Genomic DNA, 16847 nt, shown 5'->3' on the forward strand with positions numbered 1-16847 from the left:
TAAAGGTAAACACAAAAAATTTTCTTTGAAAAATGTGATAACTACTCTATGAACCTGAATCTTCTATGGTTATTTTGTCAATTTATTATCCATATGTCATGGAATGTAATATTTTCAAAACGAAAGCAATTTTCAGATAATTAGGTACATTTCTTGGTTCACATTAGTACTTCTGTATTCTTCATCGAAAAGCGATATACGAAAAACATTCAGAAATCGACAAAATTTTCAATAGAACGTCATCGATTTGCAGGATTTGCTTTCCAATCAAATTAAGGGTGAATATAGAATTTTATTTTTTACAAAATTACCTGATCTGTGTTCTATGAAACCCTGAAACCTAGTATAGTTATTTATAATACAAGTGCAGACGGCATTGATATTCTTCCACGAGTTCAAAATTCAAAAACGAGCCACGAAGTGGCGAGTTTTGGAATGAACGAGTGGTAGAATGAGCCTTCTGTACGAGTATTATACATTATTTTCTCTAATTCATTGCATTTTTCTTGAAATTAATGAAATATTTCCATAAATATCATTTAGTGATTTTTGCATTGAAAAATGTTGGTTGGCAGAACTGATTTCTTCAAGGCAAATTGATGAATTGACAGATAAAGTTGTGGCGGAAAGTTCGGAGTACCAACATATAATAATGAAATATAACTATGAAAACTGTGCGTTTCTGATATATTCTCGCACGATTTTGTTCTACAAGATGTGGAAGAATGAACGGAATAACCACAGAATTAGAGAAAAAATTATTCGAATTTCAATCAGGTACGTACATACAAATAAATTCTTGGTCTTCATTTCCTTAATGAACCTTCCACAAAAACATAACTGGCCTCAATCAGGTAAAAACCAACAAAAACATATATCAAGGTTGTTTTTTCCAAAAAAAGAAAATGTGTGGGTACCCTGTTAAAAATCCAATTAACAAGTGGGTAGTTCAGAATGTAGGTTTGTTATTTTCAATGACCGAAAATAGTCTCGTTTGATATGAAATAACGATAAAATTCTCTTCAATGAATTGTACAAAAATAATCTATTATCTATATGCACTTCACAATCACAAAACAAATAAAAATAACCTTGGTGTCTTACATGCCAATGGTACATACACAGCTATTTTCTAAGAATTCTAGGTAACCAAAAAATTGACATTCAACATACGGGTACAATTAATTCATTTCTATCGACTCGAGATTCATTGGTGAGTTTTGTAAACACACTCTGCATTTAAAATCAAAATGCACCAATTGAGTTGAAGGAGCCTCTTACCTCGTCATTCATTCAACTCATTCATAAAAGCGATAAATTTCCAATAGATACTATAGTTTGTTTTACCTCGTGAATCGGTTCTCAATGATTAACGTAATGTTTAATTGCTCCATAAATCTCAAATGAATGAACTTCTTGAATCCTAATGAATGTAAGAAGCACACAGAAATCTAACAAAATCTCACAACACCGCAATTATCAGTTGTTTGGATACCTGTACCTGTAGATCTGAATATAAAATATAAAATTTTCGAATTTATTGAATCGAACATGGGTCGAATGATGGGGTATCTAAAATAACATGTTACTGAAGGTATGATTTCATCCTGATCTCATAACAATATCATAAGTTTCTTATTAGAATTTGTACGTACCTTCCAAACAAGCAACACGGCATCCATCTTGAGTTAATCTTCGTAACAAAACATTGAGGACCGAATCAGTCTGATGCTGTTGAACTCCAGGTACATCGTTATACAAAATGAACAAATTTTCTTTATAAGTTTTACAAATCTTTTGTTTTAAATCTCTACATTTTATCGTAGAGGCAAGTTCTATCTTTCCAGCAGCCAGTCGCCTCAACATAATTGAAGGAATGGAGAAATTCACAGAATCTCTTATATGACATTCCGCGTACTCGTTGGAACTCCTACAATCCAATATCACTATGTTTTTTGATTCATTTCGCAACAAAGATAATAAACCTTCGTTGGAAACTAAATCATAGTCACATTCGGGTGTTGTTGGCATTTTAGTCATCCCTGGTCACTTAGAGTCTCTAGGCGAACTCGAACAACAAAAATTCACTGAGGAACTCCCGTTCTACGAAACTAAAACATGATGCAAAATACACTAAAAAGCGCTAACTGAAGACATATACACGCTCCTTACAAGCGCTGGACTTGAAATGATGTTTGGAATTGAATGGTGCAAGTTTCGGCGACGTTGTCAGATTTCCGGATTATTGTGCGAGGGTGGGCTGTCTGTAGGATATTGTACGGAAAATTATTGGTGGGGGATCACGTGCTCCTTCAAGCTGTAACCAATGAAACTACCAAACGTCACTTCATTGATGAAAGAGGTCTACTATTCGAGAGTATGAACCGAGTAAGGAACACGGCTTAAGTTTCTATCTCTCAGTTTTCCACGGAAACTAGTTGTTAACGTCTACGTATGTCTGAGATACAAACTTATTCCAATAATGTTCCCGCTTTTATGAAGTGCGAGTTGAAAAATATTCAGTGAAGAAGGGGTGAACTTTTACACAGATCACCGCATGACGTCATTACCGCACCGTCATTTATTCCGATGGTATCCAAGGTTATCGTAATGATGCAAAGGTCGAATTAGCTAAGAAAACTATTGATTCTTCGCAAAATTATTAGCCGGAAAGGTAATACCCCACCGAAGAAAAACTCTCGAAATCAAAACGAATTTTTGACTATCCACTTACATGTTGAAATTCCCCCCAGAAAAAAATTCAACACTGATACCTACAACAAACATTTTTTATATGATGAATGTATTAAGAATTGTTTTGGATCATTTCTTCCTGAAAATTATTCCCTCAGTCCCTAATTATTACTTATTTATATTAGATAGCAATTATTTATTTAATTTGAATGTGGTACCAGAGTGCAAAAAATTATCTGCTGATGCCATCTAGTAACAGAACAGGATACTACTATCCAGATATCTAGTAACTAAATTGAAGAAAAAACTTGATCGATAATTATAAATATATTTACACAAACCAAGAACAGTAATAAAATAACTAAACTGATCATTCAAAGCAGTTTAGCAAAGTCACGCTTTTTTCTTGTCTCCTGACATTTGTATACTCTCTTCGAAATACTGGTTTGGATGATTTATAACAGATAATGGTGCTTGCATTGAATGAGTATATTCAAAATATTTTGTACAAGCTATCTGGAAATGACCATTTTTCACCAATTCCATTACAGCACCAATACCTAAAATAATAAAAAATAAGAATTGTTGAAAATTGGAGCTGAGACGGAGAATTGATGATTCAAAAAACCCAGATAAAAAGATTATTGAATTTATTTTTATTCCCAAGTTGTAATTTCTATTCTATACAGAGTGTTACCAAATGAATGCGAAAGTTTTAAGTTTCTTCCTGCTGATTAATCAATGAAGTTTTGCAAACACTAACTTAGAATGTTATCCCATGATTCGATGATAATATACAGGGTGTTCTGATTTGTTTCCGACAAACTAAAATGGGTGATAGATCCCATCATTTTAAGCCAAAAAGTTCCTATGAACATGGGTCCGGAAATGCTTCGTTTCCGAGATACAGGGTGTTAAAGTTGAAAAAATAATTTGCGTTTTCTTTAATATGTTTTGACTGCTTCGAAATCCTTTCATGAAATTATTCCTATTCAAATATTAAATTTAAATTCATTTTGAAAATTTCTAAGGCGAAATGCATGCGGATTTTCTATTGCCCACTAATAAGTAGAAGTGGTATGCTATGTAATTGTTGTTTTTAAGTGTTCTGAATATTATGTTTCCTGAAATATTGCGTTGTTGGGATGCTTTACGAATACTGAGTTTTTATTTTCTTCGAAGGTCTATAAAATCCTATTTCTCTGTATATGATTTCTTCTTTGTATGCTTCGTTCGGGCCTTTGGTAACCAATACCATTTTCCTGTATTTGTTGATAAGCTATTAACTTAGTTAACTATAATTAATGACATCTGAACCTAACACACTTTAAATCTGTCATTGTGTATAGCCATTTTAAATCTATTGCCGCAACAATTGTTGAATGTAAAACAATCAATCATTCGAAGATGTCATTTGGGCATTCAACAGAACGGTGGACACTTCGAACACCTTCTTTAAAAATTATTATGTTATTTTGTTTTGTTCTGAATTGTTACTTCTAAAAAATATTTAATTTAAAATTATTACAAATTTGTTTCTACATGTTTCAGAGATTACAAAAATATGGATTTGGCTTTAAATGCGTTTTTCTCTGAAACGATTGCCCCTAGCAACTTAAATGAGTTATACCTTTTTCAACTAGAAAAGTCAGGGGAATTGATTTTTTTAGTCCAGAATGACGTACAGGGTAGCACAGAAAAGTTGCAACGTTTTAAAGGGGACGAAATGATTGCCAGTGGCGCCCTCTAGAAAATACAACCAAATCGACCACAAATTTGAATTTCTCACCTCAAAAAACCCTATGTACCAACTTTCATGCAATTATTTGGAATCAGTCGAAAGATATTTATAAAAACGCGAATTATTTTTTCAACTTTAACACCCTGTATCTCGGAAACGAAGCATTTTCGGACCTATGTTCATAGGAACTTTTTTGCTTAAAATGATGTGATCTATCACCCGTTTCAGTTTGTCGGAAACAAATCAGAACACCCTGTATATTGGCATATCTTTCAAGCATGCATTTAATATTGAAATATGCTTTCTCATTTTCTATAGAAAATTCTGCCAAAAAAGTGATAAATAACATTGTGTCTCAAGTATCACGTGATTCTATGTTTTTGTGTAATTTCAGACTAGAAAGTTTTGACATCTGATTTTTTCAGAAATCTTAATTAAGGATAAGGTTGAAAAAATTTTATGAGAAAAATTACGTAAACACAAATTTGAACTAGGGAACAAAAGCTCCTGACGTCACTTCAGTGCTTTTCCATTTTGTATGGCAATATAATCCACGCAAACTGAATTGGAAAGTAAACCTGATGAAACAATTGTTCATATTAAAAAAAAAGAAATTTGAGGTTTATCTTCAATTTCTAGTCAGTAGATGTTACCTTCTGCAGAAACTCCATAGTCCATCAGCTTCTGCTTTACTAGATGCGAATCCCAATGCTTGAAAGGACAACCATGATGATCACCAACTCCTACAGATTCCATTATAATTTTAATGCAGCTATAAGGGCTGTAATTGACCATTCCTCCTACTTTTCCATAGGAGTGTTTGACATTGTATGCATAGCTTTTTTCAAATTTGTTATGATCCATGAGCTTAGTGAACTCATCTCTCCAAAAATCCATAGCATCTTCAAATGATAATCCTATACCTTTTAAAAATAAACCATACTGTAATCTGCATTTGTGCTTTAAGTGGTGAGTAGATCTAAGTGTTTCATGGATATGCCTCATGCACATTGGATAGTGCTTCTTTGAGTTAAGATCTAAATCAGCTGGATCCATTTCTTTTTTCTCTGAATTTGATGAACTATAATCTTTGCCAGTGTAAGAATTGTTCAGGTTGAGCAAAAAGGTGTTGATTCTGTCATCATCCAAAGATGGTAGTCGGTGACTAGCAATCTAAAAAAAATATTAAATACATATTTACTATAAAGTAAATATAAAAGATAAGAAATATATTTCTGTGGTCTGGAAATTAAACCTAAGAAAGAAATTACTCACGTTCAGAGCCTCACTCAAGTTAGCTCGAAATTTGGCTTGAACACAAACTATAAGTTCACTTGTTGGAATATATGCGTATCCCATCTTGACAAATACCCTTCTATTTTTGATAAGGGCACATACTTCAACAAAAGGTACTTTGAAAAAATTGCTAGATTTTATATTGATATCAGACATGTTAGCTGTGGACATCATCAATTCATTGAAAATTGCATTTTTTTCTTCTTCAGAAATGGGAATATAAATTAAATTATTACTTTCCAGAAATCTGTTTAGTGTATTTTGGTTCTGAATCATAAAACGTAACCTAAACCACTCTAACTCTCTGTTGATGAACCACCTTCTTAATTCTTCAGACCGGCAATATGCTAATCTTAATATAAAATGGGACAAATGATCTGCTCTTCGTGCATTGAAATCTAACTCATTCTGACCATCCAACCCATTCATCAATCTGACAAACTTTTTGAGATCTAATTTATTCAAATCCTCCTTGATACACTGCCTCCACTCTTCACTATTAATCTTATGCCCTTTAGATGAGGCTTGTTCAAGAGTTCTCAATAATTGTAATCTTTCAATAGCTAATGTTTCAAATTCTTCCAAACTTGTTTCACCCATTGGTGGAATATTATACATATTCAGATCATTGGAATATTGTGAGTTCAAATTTTCACTAGCAAGCTTAAAGCTTTTTCTTTTCCTGGCGGTAAAATCCATTTTGAAGAGATTTTAAAAATATATGTTGTTAATGAACAGATCAAGAAGTCTACATCAAATTTCTTTATATTGAAATCATAAACCAACAGAGACCATCAATCATTACACATTTCCCGCCAAATTATTATCATAGATGTTTCTCAAAAGTCAAAGGATACGTCACAGATTACGGATAACATATCCGTAATCCGTAATCTGTGGGATACGTTCAGGACGTTTAGGTCCTATGTCGGGCGAACCTATGGGAGCGTTCTTAAAATAAGAATTCTATGTTCTAAGGTGCGTTTAGTCAGTTTAGTGTTATATTTAGTATTCTGTGGTGTTACTCACAGAATACTAAATATATAGTGTTACCCTTAGAACCAGGGGGGTGAAACCGCTAGTGCTAGCATTGGCAACAGATGTGACGTCACATACACTCAAATTACACGGTATACATATCACGATGTAAAAATTTTATTCTCATAATAAGCCAATCAGCGTTCGAGTTTTTCAATATGATTTTATAACCAACAATAAATTGTGTTTGTATTTGTAATTCTTGAATGAACAGATAAAGTGGTTTTTATTGTCACTTATTTATTACAAGTTCTGTTTTAGGTTTCAGGTAAGGTAAGGTCAGGTAATCCATGAGAAAATAAATTTAGAACTAAATAAGACCGGGTTTTTCCTCATATTGTATTTCAATGCTCTAATATATCTGAGATCCTTACTTGTGATTATAATAATCCTTCAGAATCAACTATATTAAAGTTAAATTCTGTTCCTCGGCATTTACTGAAGTATCAAATTTATAATCATCAGCCCTATGATTGTAGAACTTCCCCAAATGTTTCTTGTATGGAAAATATTAATGATTCTAACAATAACAATCTACGTGATCCAGAATTATCATATCAAATTAAAATGAATTGCCTACTAATTGATCGCTATTTATAATCTTTTTTTTTTCATATCCACCTACAACCTCCAAATGAGCTGAAAATGAAGTAACAAAGAGGACCTGTGATAATTAAAGTGAATTACGAAATGAGCACTGTAACGCAGGAAGATAGATTAAACCAACTGAAGATTTTTATCTTTCATGTATGTGTAGAAATTTGAATATTGCTTCAGAAATGTATCAATTCAGTTGTTCATCAGATATAATTTCATAAAGTAGGTATAAATAGGTATTTTTTTTCAGTCAGGTATAGTGTAAATCTCCCAATATAATGTATATTATGTATTGATTTTTATAAATAATTATTATTTTAAGCAAATATGTAAATTTCCTTTGATAAATAAAACTTTTCGATGATATTTTTCTGTTTTAATTCGAAATTATAACAACATAACCTAAAATAAATACTAATAATATTCCAACAATTTCAATGAATGGTCATACCTTCATATTCAAATTTTCCCGCCATATTACACTACATGATGGCGGACAAAATATCGGCCATATTGTTGCCTTGATTTAACACGGCGTTAGCACTTCTTATATATTTAGTATTCTGTGCTTAGAACATTAGAGAGTTATTGCACAGATTAGTCTGTGGTTATTGCACAGATTACTGTCTGTGGTTATTGCAACGCACAAATAAGCGATCTTTAATTGACTCAATATTTCTCCGTTGGGAACACTGGGTAGTTGGTATTGTCGCATAACAATATGGCGACGGTGAATATGGTCAATTGACCATATTAGAGAGTTATTGCAACACACAAATAAGCGATCTTTTATTACAGGATCTCTTATTTTGACATGTACGCATGCGCATTGAGTCAGATATTAAGGATTGTCTAAATCTAAAATACAGGCCTCCCTTACTTTATTTAAATACAGGCGACCAACTTTTATTTAAGGATCCTTTATTTTGACAGATATCTGTTTATGCCGAATATTTGCCGTCGTTATTCAGCAAGAACTAACCTATAAATATTTGTAGCTGTTTAGGTAAACAAAGTGAACTTTTCGAGAAATTTGCATTTTATTTCTTGATTTTGGGCATCTGTGGGAACCATTTGATTCGAGGAAAAAAATGTGCTCTCAATAACGAATTTTTCAAGAACTTATACGATTCTCAACAAAACATCATATTTAATTTGATCCTACTAAAAGAATTAAAAATAATACTGATAAATCCTGAATTTAATTAGAAATAAGAATTTACCTATATATATAATGTAGTATTGTTGCAGAATCCTACTGCATACTAAAAATCATTCTTTTATATTGAATATGAGTAATTTATTCTGTAATATGGACACACCAATGGGATTGTTTTGAAAGAAAAATAATAAACTTGTTACCTAAGTACTTTTTTATATATTGGATCAACATAGCATAAAAAAAGCAAATCAGAATGCAGAACCTAATTAATTATCAATAATGTTACTATAAAATTATACGTTAAGTACACTTATTTCAAAATTATTGTGGGAAAATACATAACATAATTCTGTTAAACAAAATAATCTTCCAATACTGGTGGTTTTACATGAAAAGAAATACTTGATTGACTTCCATTCAAACAAGTACATAAAGTAGACTGATATTTTACATAGTGATGATACTTTGTCAACAAGTTTCTCTAATAGTTCCATCGATAAAACCCCAGTAGTTTGGTACAGCTCCTCCCATATAACGAATTGGTAGACTAAAAATGAATTAAGGTAATATAATATATAATTTAAGTTCAATTCAGGTAATAGCTTACCTATAACTAGAGCTGATAACTATTTCTATAAAGCCACTTATGTGCATTCAAATTATCTTAGAAGTGCCCATGATTTTCCACAATGAAGTTTGCAGTTATAAAAATAAAAACTTCGATAATGATTGCGAGACTTGTAGTAAAAGTTTTCCAAGTCAACTAGTCGATTTGTTTGAATTGGTTTTGATATATTTTCTACACCAACTGTATCTATTATGAAAAATCAATTCCTCAATAATGTTCCCAGCTAAAATTGCTAACGCTATTTGTTCTTTCATTTTCGATTTTGAACTTTTACCAAATGAATTATTTTATTTATCAGAATACAAACTAAAGGTGACAAAATATAAATATGTCAAATTTAAAGATCTGTCACTTTACTGACTTTCGTTAAAAGCACCTTGCAATAGTTCACTTTTAACGTCCACGATAGAGGATCCTTTATTACAGGATCCTTTAATAAAAGATCGCTTATTTGTGCGTTGCAATAACTCTCTATTCACCGTCGCCATATTGTTATGCGACAATACCAACTACCCAGTGTTCCCAACGAAGAAATATTGAGTTTACTAGAAAAATTCCACAATATAAAGTTTATAAGTGAAGTTTATGTGTACCTTTTCTGGCTGCTACGTCAGATAGGCTTGTTTGGGACAATATTTTGCACAAATTTCACCTTTTGGAAATAAAAACATTAGTGAAAGGTGGTTTTCTGAACAAATTAATTGTGGCCGAGTGTATAAATGAAGGATTCGCTTCATTTTTGGAAATAGTCAGTGGAAGAATAGTCTCTATGGCTGATAGTATTTTTGATATTAGCGGTATTTTTCTAGTAAACTCAAAATTTCTCCGTTGGGAACACTGGGTAGTTGGTATTGTCGCAAAACAATATGGCGACGGTGAATATGGTCAATTGACCATATTCACCGTCGCCATATTGGTGAATATGGTCAATTGACCATATTCACCGTCGCCATATTGTTTTGCGACAATACCAACTACCCAGTGTTCCCAACGGAGAAATATTGAGTTTACTACAAAAATACCGCTAATATCAAAAATACTATCAGCCATAAAGACTATTCTTCCACTGACTATTTCCAAAAATGGAGCGAAGCATTCATTTATACACTCGGCCACATTAATTTGTTCAGAAAACCACCTTTCACTAATCTTTTTATTTCCAAAAGGTGAAATTTTTGCACAATGTTGTCCCAAACAAGCCTATCTGGCGTAGCAGCCAGAAAAGGTACACATAAATTTCACTTATAAACTTTATATTGTGGAATTTTTCTAGTAAACTCAATATTTCTTCGTTGGGAACACTGGGTAGTTGGTATTGTCGCATAACAATATGGCGACGGTGAATATGGTCAATTAAAGGGTCCTGTAATAAAGGATCCTCTATCGTGGACGTTAAAAGCAAGGCGCTTTTAACGAAAGTCAGTAAAGTGACAGATCTTTAAATTTGACATATTTATATTTTGTCACCTTTATTTTGTATTCTGATAAATAAAATAATTCATTTGGTAAAAGTTCAAAATCGAAAATGAAAGAACAAATAGCGTTAGCAATTTTAGCTGGGACCATTATTGAGGAATTGATTTTTCATAATAGATACAGTTGGTGTAGAAAATATATCAAAACCAATCCAAACAAATCGACTAGTTGACTTGGAAAATTTTTACTACAATTATCGCAATCATTATCGAAGTTTATTTTTATAACTGCAATCTTCATTGTGGAAAATCATGGACACTTCTAAGATAATTTGAATGCACATAAGTGGCTTTATAGAAATAGTTATCAGCTATATGTACAGGTAAGCTATTAGCTGAATTGAACTTAAATTATTATAAATATTCAACTATGTAGTTGAATATTTAAAAAAGTCAGGACACGAATACCAGTGATGAATTAAATTATTATATCACAGTAATCTGTGATTATATAATATATTACCTTAATTCGTTTTAAGTCTACCAATTCGTAATATGGGAGGAGCTGTACCAAACTACTGGGGTTTTATTGATGGAACTATTAGAGAAATTTGTTGACCAAGTATCATCACTATGTAAAATATCAGTCTACTTCATGTACCTGTTTGAATGGAAGTCATTCAAGTATTTCTTTTTATGTGAAACCACCAGTATTGGAAGATTATTTTGTTTAACAAAATTATGTTATGTATTTTTGTACTTTTTCCTACAATAATTTTGAAAAAAGTGTACTTAACGTATAATTTTATAATAACATTACTGATAATTAATTTGGTTCTGCATTGTGATTTGCTTTTTTTATGCTATGTTGATTAATGAGGATGACCACCACCCAGCTCTCGAATTTTTGTTTGATATTAAGAATTATAGCTATTTGAAGGAACCTACTGAATATCGGCTCAATTTTAAAAAGGCTGATTTCGAGGCAATGAATACCGATTTATCAGAGGTCGATTGGATTTCTCTTTTATCAGATTCGGATGTAGAGTCTCAGGTGGAGGTCTTTTACAGCATCTTAAAAAATCTTATACAGAAGTATGTACCTAGGACTAAATGTAGAAAAAAGTTTCCTTTATTTTACTCTAAAGAACTTATCAAAACTATAAAAAGCAAACTTAAAGTACACAAAAAATTTAAAGTCTATAAGAATAAATCCGATTATGATCTTTTTAAAAATCTCAGAACACTTTCTAAATACTTAATGGTGAGAGATTTTCATAACTATTTAGACCAGGTTGAACAAAAACTTTCACAGGATTCTACAGAGTTTTTCAAGTTCATATCCCATAAGAAAAAACATGGCAAATTTCCCTCACAGATGAAAAATGATAATGTTGAGGTTTCCTCATCTGAGGACATAGCCAATCTGTTTGCTCAGTTTTTCAGCGGTGCTTTCGAGTTGTCTACGAGCAACCACGATAATATTAATGAAGTACAGAATCTTTATAACAGTATGTACTTGTCTGAAATCACTTTGAATGAGATAGCAGTAGAAAAGGCTTTAAATGCTCTAAATCCTGATAAGGGTCCCGGCCCAGATGATATTCCACCACTTTTTCTGATCAAATGTAGAATAAACATATTGAAACCGCTCACTATAATTTTCAACACATCTTTACATTCGGGGATTTTTCCCCATAGATGGAAACTCTCGAAGATAGTCCCTGTTCACAAAGGTGGCGCAAAAAATATCATCAAGAACTATCGCCCCATATCCATACTCTCGGCTATTCCTAAACTCTTCGAGTCATTGGTATACGATTTCGTTTCTAATCATGTAAAACACATAATAATAGAAAATCAGCATGGGTTTGTCAGGGGTCGAAATCTGGAAACAAATTTATTGAATTTCCTAGAAAATCTTAATGAAGGCTTTGAAAGCCATTCTCAGGTTGATAGTGTTTATACAGATTTTAAAAAGGCTTTTGACAAAATAAATCATGCTGTTTTATTGCGAAGACTTGCGGAGGTGGGTATATGTGGGAGCTTGTTGAGGTGGATACAGTCATATATTCTACATAGATCCCAATTTGTATGCGTGAATGGACAGTATTCGGGCATTTTTCATAATGGATCGGGTGTTCCTCAGGGATCTCATCTGGGGCCCTTGTTCTTTATTATTTATTTAAACAATATATCCTGCTGCTTTCATTATGCTAAGTTCTTGGTGTACGCTGATGATCTCAAAATATTTTTGAGGATAAGTAGTTTCGAAGACTGTATGAAACTTCAGGAGGATTTGGACAGGTTTTATGAGTACTGCTCTGAAAATTTCCTCTTTCTGAATTTTGACAAGTGCCTCAAAATATCTTTCACTAGGAATGTCAACACATTTGCATTTGATTATACTATCAATCAGGTGATTATAAAGCAGGAAGATGCTGTGAGAGATCTGGGGGTGTTTCTGGACTCAAAGTTGACATTTGACGTGCATATTAACGGAGTTATTGAGTCATCGAATAAGATGCTCGGGTTTGTTCTCAGGCATGGAAAATTGTTCAAGAAAAATGAAACATTGTTGACTCTTTACTATTCATTTGTATTCAGTAGGCTTAATTTTGCAACATCAATATGGAATCCACAGTATAGATGTTATATTAGTAGATTAGAAAGTGTACAACATAAATTCTTGAGGTTCTTGTCTTTCAGAAGTAAAATTCAGATTATTGATCATGACTACACCGAAATTCAACGAAGTTTTAAAATATTAAGCTTGGAGAATCGTAGAAGACTAAATGATATGTGTCTGCTTTTCAAATTAGTAAATAATATACTTAATGTCCCAGAAATTCTCGAATCTATCGATTTTAGAGTACCGGAGAGAAGACTAAGATCCCGTGATTTATTCGCGGTTCCATTCCGTAGAGTTAATGTAACCCAAAATTCGCCACTGTGTAGAATGCTGTCAACATTTAATTCTTTTTCATGTGATGTTGATATTTTCAATGTTCAACTCCATGAATTGAAGAGAATTTTAAAATTAAAGTTGCCCTTTGTATTTTCAGTATGCTGATCATTTTCAGATAATGTTAAGTTTAATTTTTAGTTTATAGTTCATAGCATAGCTTGAATTTTGTTTTCATTATTTCAATATCTTGTATGATATATTAATTGTCAAACTGTGGATGCTGTATTGGGGTTTACCTGTTTGTATTCCTATTTGTCTTAAATAAATAAATAAATAAAATAAATAAATAAAAAAGTACTTAGGTAACAAGTTTATTATTTTTCTTTCAAAACAATCCCATTGGTGTATCTATATTACAGAATGAATTATTTATATTCAATATAAAAAAAAATAATATTCAGTATGCAGTAGCATTCTATAATTTACTACATTATACATTATAGGTAAATTCCTATTTGTAATAAAATTCAACATTTATCAGTTTTATTTTTAATTATTTTAGTAGGATCAAATTGAATATGTTTTGTTGGGAATCGTAGAAGTTCTTGAAAAATTCGTTCTTGAGAGCAAATTCTTCTCCTCGAATGAAATGGTTCCAACAGATGCCCAAAATCAAGAAATAAAATGCAAATTTCTCAAAAAGTTTACTTCATCACTTTGTTTACCTAAACAGCTGCAAATATTTATAGGTTAGTTCTTGCTAAATAACGACGGCATAAACAGATATCTGTCAAAATAAAGGATCCTCAAATAAAAGTTGGTCGCCTGTATTTAAATAAAGTAAGGGAGGCCTGTATTTTAGATTTAGACAATCCTTAATATCTTACTCAATGCGCATGCGTACATGTCAAAATAAGAGATCCTGTAATAAAAGATCGCTTATTTGTGCGTTGCAATAACTCTCTATAATCCCTCGAAATGAAGTAGGTATAAATCTGAAAAATCTCACGTTTTGTCTGAAAGTTTTACAGGTATAAGTAAACACACCAGGTTTTCTAGACATCTTAGAATATATATAGAAAGATTATTACTGTTCTAAGGCCAAATCCATATTTCAAATTAAACAATCGTTGTGATTGGTTGCAAGAATCGATTTTGCTATCTGATTGGCGCACCTCTGTGCCATCACGCAATTTGAAAAGTTACTTTTTAAAAAATCACAAGTCCATCAAATGAATATTGTACTACTAACTATAAGAAATATCCTATTGTACGTTTTTATTTCCTGGACAAATCATCCTGTTGTACACATTAACCTTATACCTAAAATAGTTGTTACTATATTCAATCTTCATGAATTCCAACACAAAGAAATTTATAATAAAAAATTACAGACCAAAAAGTGGGTTAATAGTTCTTGGATGGGCGACCTGAATACTTTGTTATACATATAGGATTTCTTTCAGTTTATTATGATTAATTACAAAATATAAATGATTCCTATTTAAACATATGACAAAAGTAAATAATACAATATAATAATATAACATATAAACTTCAACTCACTAATATAAGGATTTATATGAGAGTATAAGTACAATAAAAAAAATATAGAAAAAAAAATGGTTCAAAAAAATACATACATATATAATGAATTCCAAGTGAAATATTAAACAATTTTTGTTTATTAATTGTATTTAACTAATTTTGAGAGAAGAGAATCTTGAACAATAATCCTCCATACTTGAATATGCATTCATGATGTATAATGGTAGAAAATCATTATCTTCAAATTTCACATATACATTTCCATTAGGTGATTGTGTAGTATCAGCATTTGATCGAGGTAGAATATCTCCTAAAAATCCTACAACAGAACATCCATACAGAATTCTTGTGTATATGATTGTTTCGCCATAGCCTCTACAAAATTTTCTAGCAAAATCGCTGCTAGGAGAAAAGCATACACCTTTTCCATGCTTGACACCTCTACTTCGTCCAGCTAATCTCCAATTGAAATTGTTCAGAAGTATTGAGTCAATATTACGTAATACTGTTCCATGGAACATACTCCTCGTACCAAGACCAGTTTTAGTTTGTTTCAGTTTGAAAGCTCTTTCTAAGTATGGGTGAATTATCTTCACCGCTTTAGTACCCCCCAAATTCTCTTCCACCAATTTGTATGGTTTACCTTCGTTAATAAATCCTAACCATTCAACAGTAGGTGATAATGTATGCTCAGTTTCAGTTAGTATTTCGATAGGTATCGCTTCTGGGTAGTATTCTTGATCAAAATAGTCATTCCGAGTCGAAAACATTATTACTAACAGTGGATATTTGCACTATGCAGATTTTAATGTTTCGTATTTTCTGAAGCAGCTTCCTATAGCCAGCAATGTTTAGTAATATTCTAATTCACTATTTGAAGACAATAGAGGCACCAGTTAGTTTTCGTCACATAACACCAACTGATTATAATCAATATTCACTCTCACTGGGTATCTATTGCATCTGAAAAATGGGTATTTCCCCTGTTTATTTTTACATTTCTATTATAAATACTTACACCAATCAGAGATAAATTTGTTGTACGCATATTCTACAAGAACACAGATTTAATAATTTGCATTCTGTGGTCTCACTGGCTGCGTTCAGACAATCGTATGTATTGGAGAAGTCGAATATGCTTTGAAATTTATGACATTTGGATTGTAATATCTCAATTTTTTTTGGCTTGAATTTATTGGTGCACGTAATAACTAAATATTATCGTTTTTATCTAGATAAGGTATTCTATTGATACGATACCTAATTTGTTGACTCGATAAACATAAAATTTAGCACAAAACACTGATAAAGAGGGTGTTTCAAGTTCGATTGCCAATTACACGTTTCTGGAGAATGGGGGCTATTTGAAAACTGAAAATTCGGAATATGATAATATTCGACACTTCCAGATTTTTGAAAAAAAATTTTTTTTCATTTTATTTCAAGATTTTCATTTTCGATCACTGCTTTCCCAAATTCTTGTGTTGATTCTAATTGTTTTCAAAATCAAAGTATAGAATAGAAAGTAGTTCGATCACGTGCGCATGCCTTAACTAAGAACTAATATTATTTCCCCATTTAGTGGCCTGGAACCTATCAATCAGATATGATTTGAACATAGAATATTTTTAAGTAGTATAAGGAATTCCTTATACTATGGTGCTAGTGTTAGTTCTTAGGTAAAGTGCATAAATGCCCTCATTGATTTGTTACCGTTCAATTCTTAGTTATTAGGTTTAGTCTTAGTTCTTAGGACTGGTGCATAAATCCACCATAAGGAATTCCTTATACTACGTAAGAACTAAACCTGAGAATTCAGT

The 16847-nt window shown here is 31.9% G+C and overlaps 3 protein-coding genes and 1 long non-coding RNA gene across 4 annotated transcripts in view; all 4 read right to left on the bottom strand.

Moving 5' to 3' along the window:
- Positions 1 to 2423, bottom strand: part of LOC123679956 (dual specificity protein phosphatase Mpk3) — a 72265-nt gene extending 69842 nt beyond the window's left edge. The window contains exon 1 of the mRNA XM_045617556.1: positions 1656 to 2423. Within this exon, the coding sequence (XP_045473512.1) occupies positions 1656 to 2040 (385 nt within the window). The 5' untranslated portion in view covers positions 2041 to 2423. The remainder of the gene's footprint in view (positions 1 to 1655) is intronic.
- A 583-nt stretch (positions 2424 to 3006) lies between these two features.
- LOC123680407 (DNA primase large subunit-like) lies at positions 3007 to 6571 on the bottom strand. The gene is made up of 3 exons (XM_045618295.1): positions 5711 to 6571; positions 5089 to 5608; positions 3007 to 3254 (listed from the first exon to the last, which is right to left on the bottom strand). The coding sequence occupies exons 1-3, from the start codon at positions 6428 to 6430 to the stop codon at positions 3088 to 3090; spliced, it is 1407 nt and encodes a 468-aa protein (XP_045474251.1). The 5' UTR covers positions 6431 to 6571; the 3' UTR covers positions 3007 to 3087.
- A 2153-nt stretch (positions 6572 to 8724) lies between these two features.
- LOC123680166 lies at positions 8725 to 9416 on the bottom strand. Its single transcript, XR_006747492.1, has 2 exons — positions 9136 to 9416; positions 8725 to 9075 (listed from the first exon to the last, which is right to left on the bottom strand). It is a non-coding gene; the product is annotated as an uncharacterized LOC123680166 (long non-coding RNA).
- Positions 9417 to 14930: 5514 nt separating this feature from the next.
- Positions 14931 to 16061, bottom strand: LOC123680654 (protein mono-ADP-ribosyltransferase PARP12-like). The gene is made up of 2 exons (XM_045618656.1): positions 16046 to 16061; positions 14931 to 15990 (listed from the first exon to the last, which is right to left on the bottom strand). Exon 2 carries the CDS (start codon positions 15795 to 15797, stop codon positions 15177 to 15179), a length of 621 nt encoding a protein of 206 aa, XP_045474612.1. The 5' UTR covers positions 15798 to 15990; positions 16046 to 16061; the 3' UTR covers positions 14931 to 15176.
- Between the last annotated feature and the right edge of the window lie 786 nt (positions 16062 to 16847).

This window comes from Harmonia axyridis, chromosome 5 (assembly GCF_914767665.1).
Source record: "Harmonia axyridis chromosome 5, icHarAxyr1.1, whole genome shotgun sequence".
Taxonomy (NCBI): Eukaryota; Metazoa; Arthropoda; class Insecta; order Coleoptera; family Coccinellidae; genus Harmonia; species Harmonia axyridis.

Bases quoted from the DNA above. Each gene is read 5' to 3' on its own strand.
- LOC123680407 (XM_045618295.1), bottom strand. From the start codon at position 6,430: ATGGATTTTACCGCCAGGAAAAGAAAAAGCTTTAAGCTTGCTAGTGAA. The intron at 5,609-5,710 runs GTGAGTAATTTC...TATTTTTTTTAG, and splicing joins ACTTGAGTGAGGCTCTGAAC to ATTGCTAGTCACCGACTACC. The intron at 3,255-5,088 runs GTAACATCTACT...TTATTATTTTAG, and splicing joins CTATGGAGTTTCTGCAGAAG to GTATTGGTGCTGTAATGGAA.
- LOC123680654 (XM_045618656.1), bottom strand. From the start codon at position 15,797: ATGTTTTCGACTCGGAATGACTATTTTGATCAAGAATACTACCCAGAA.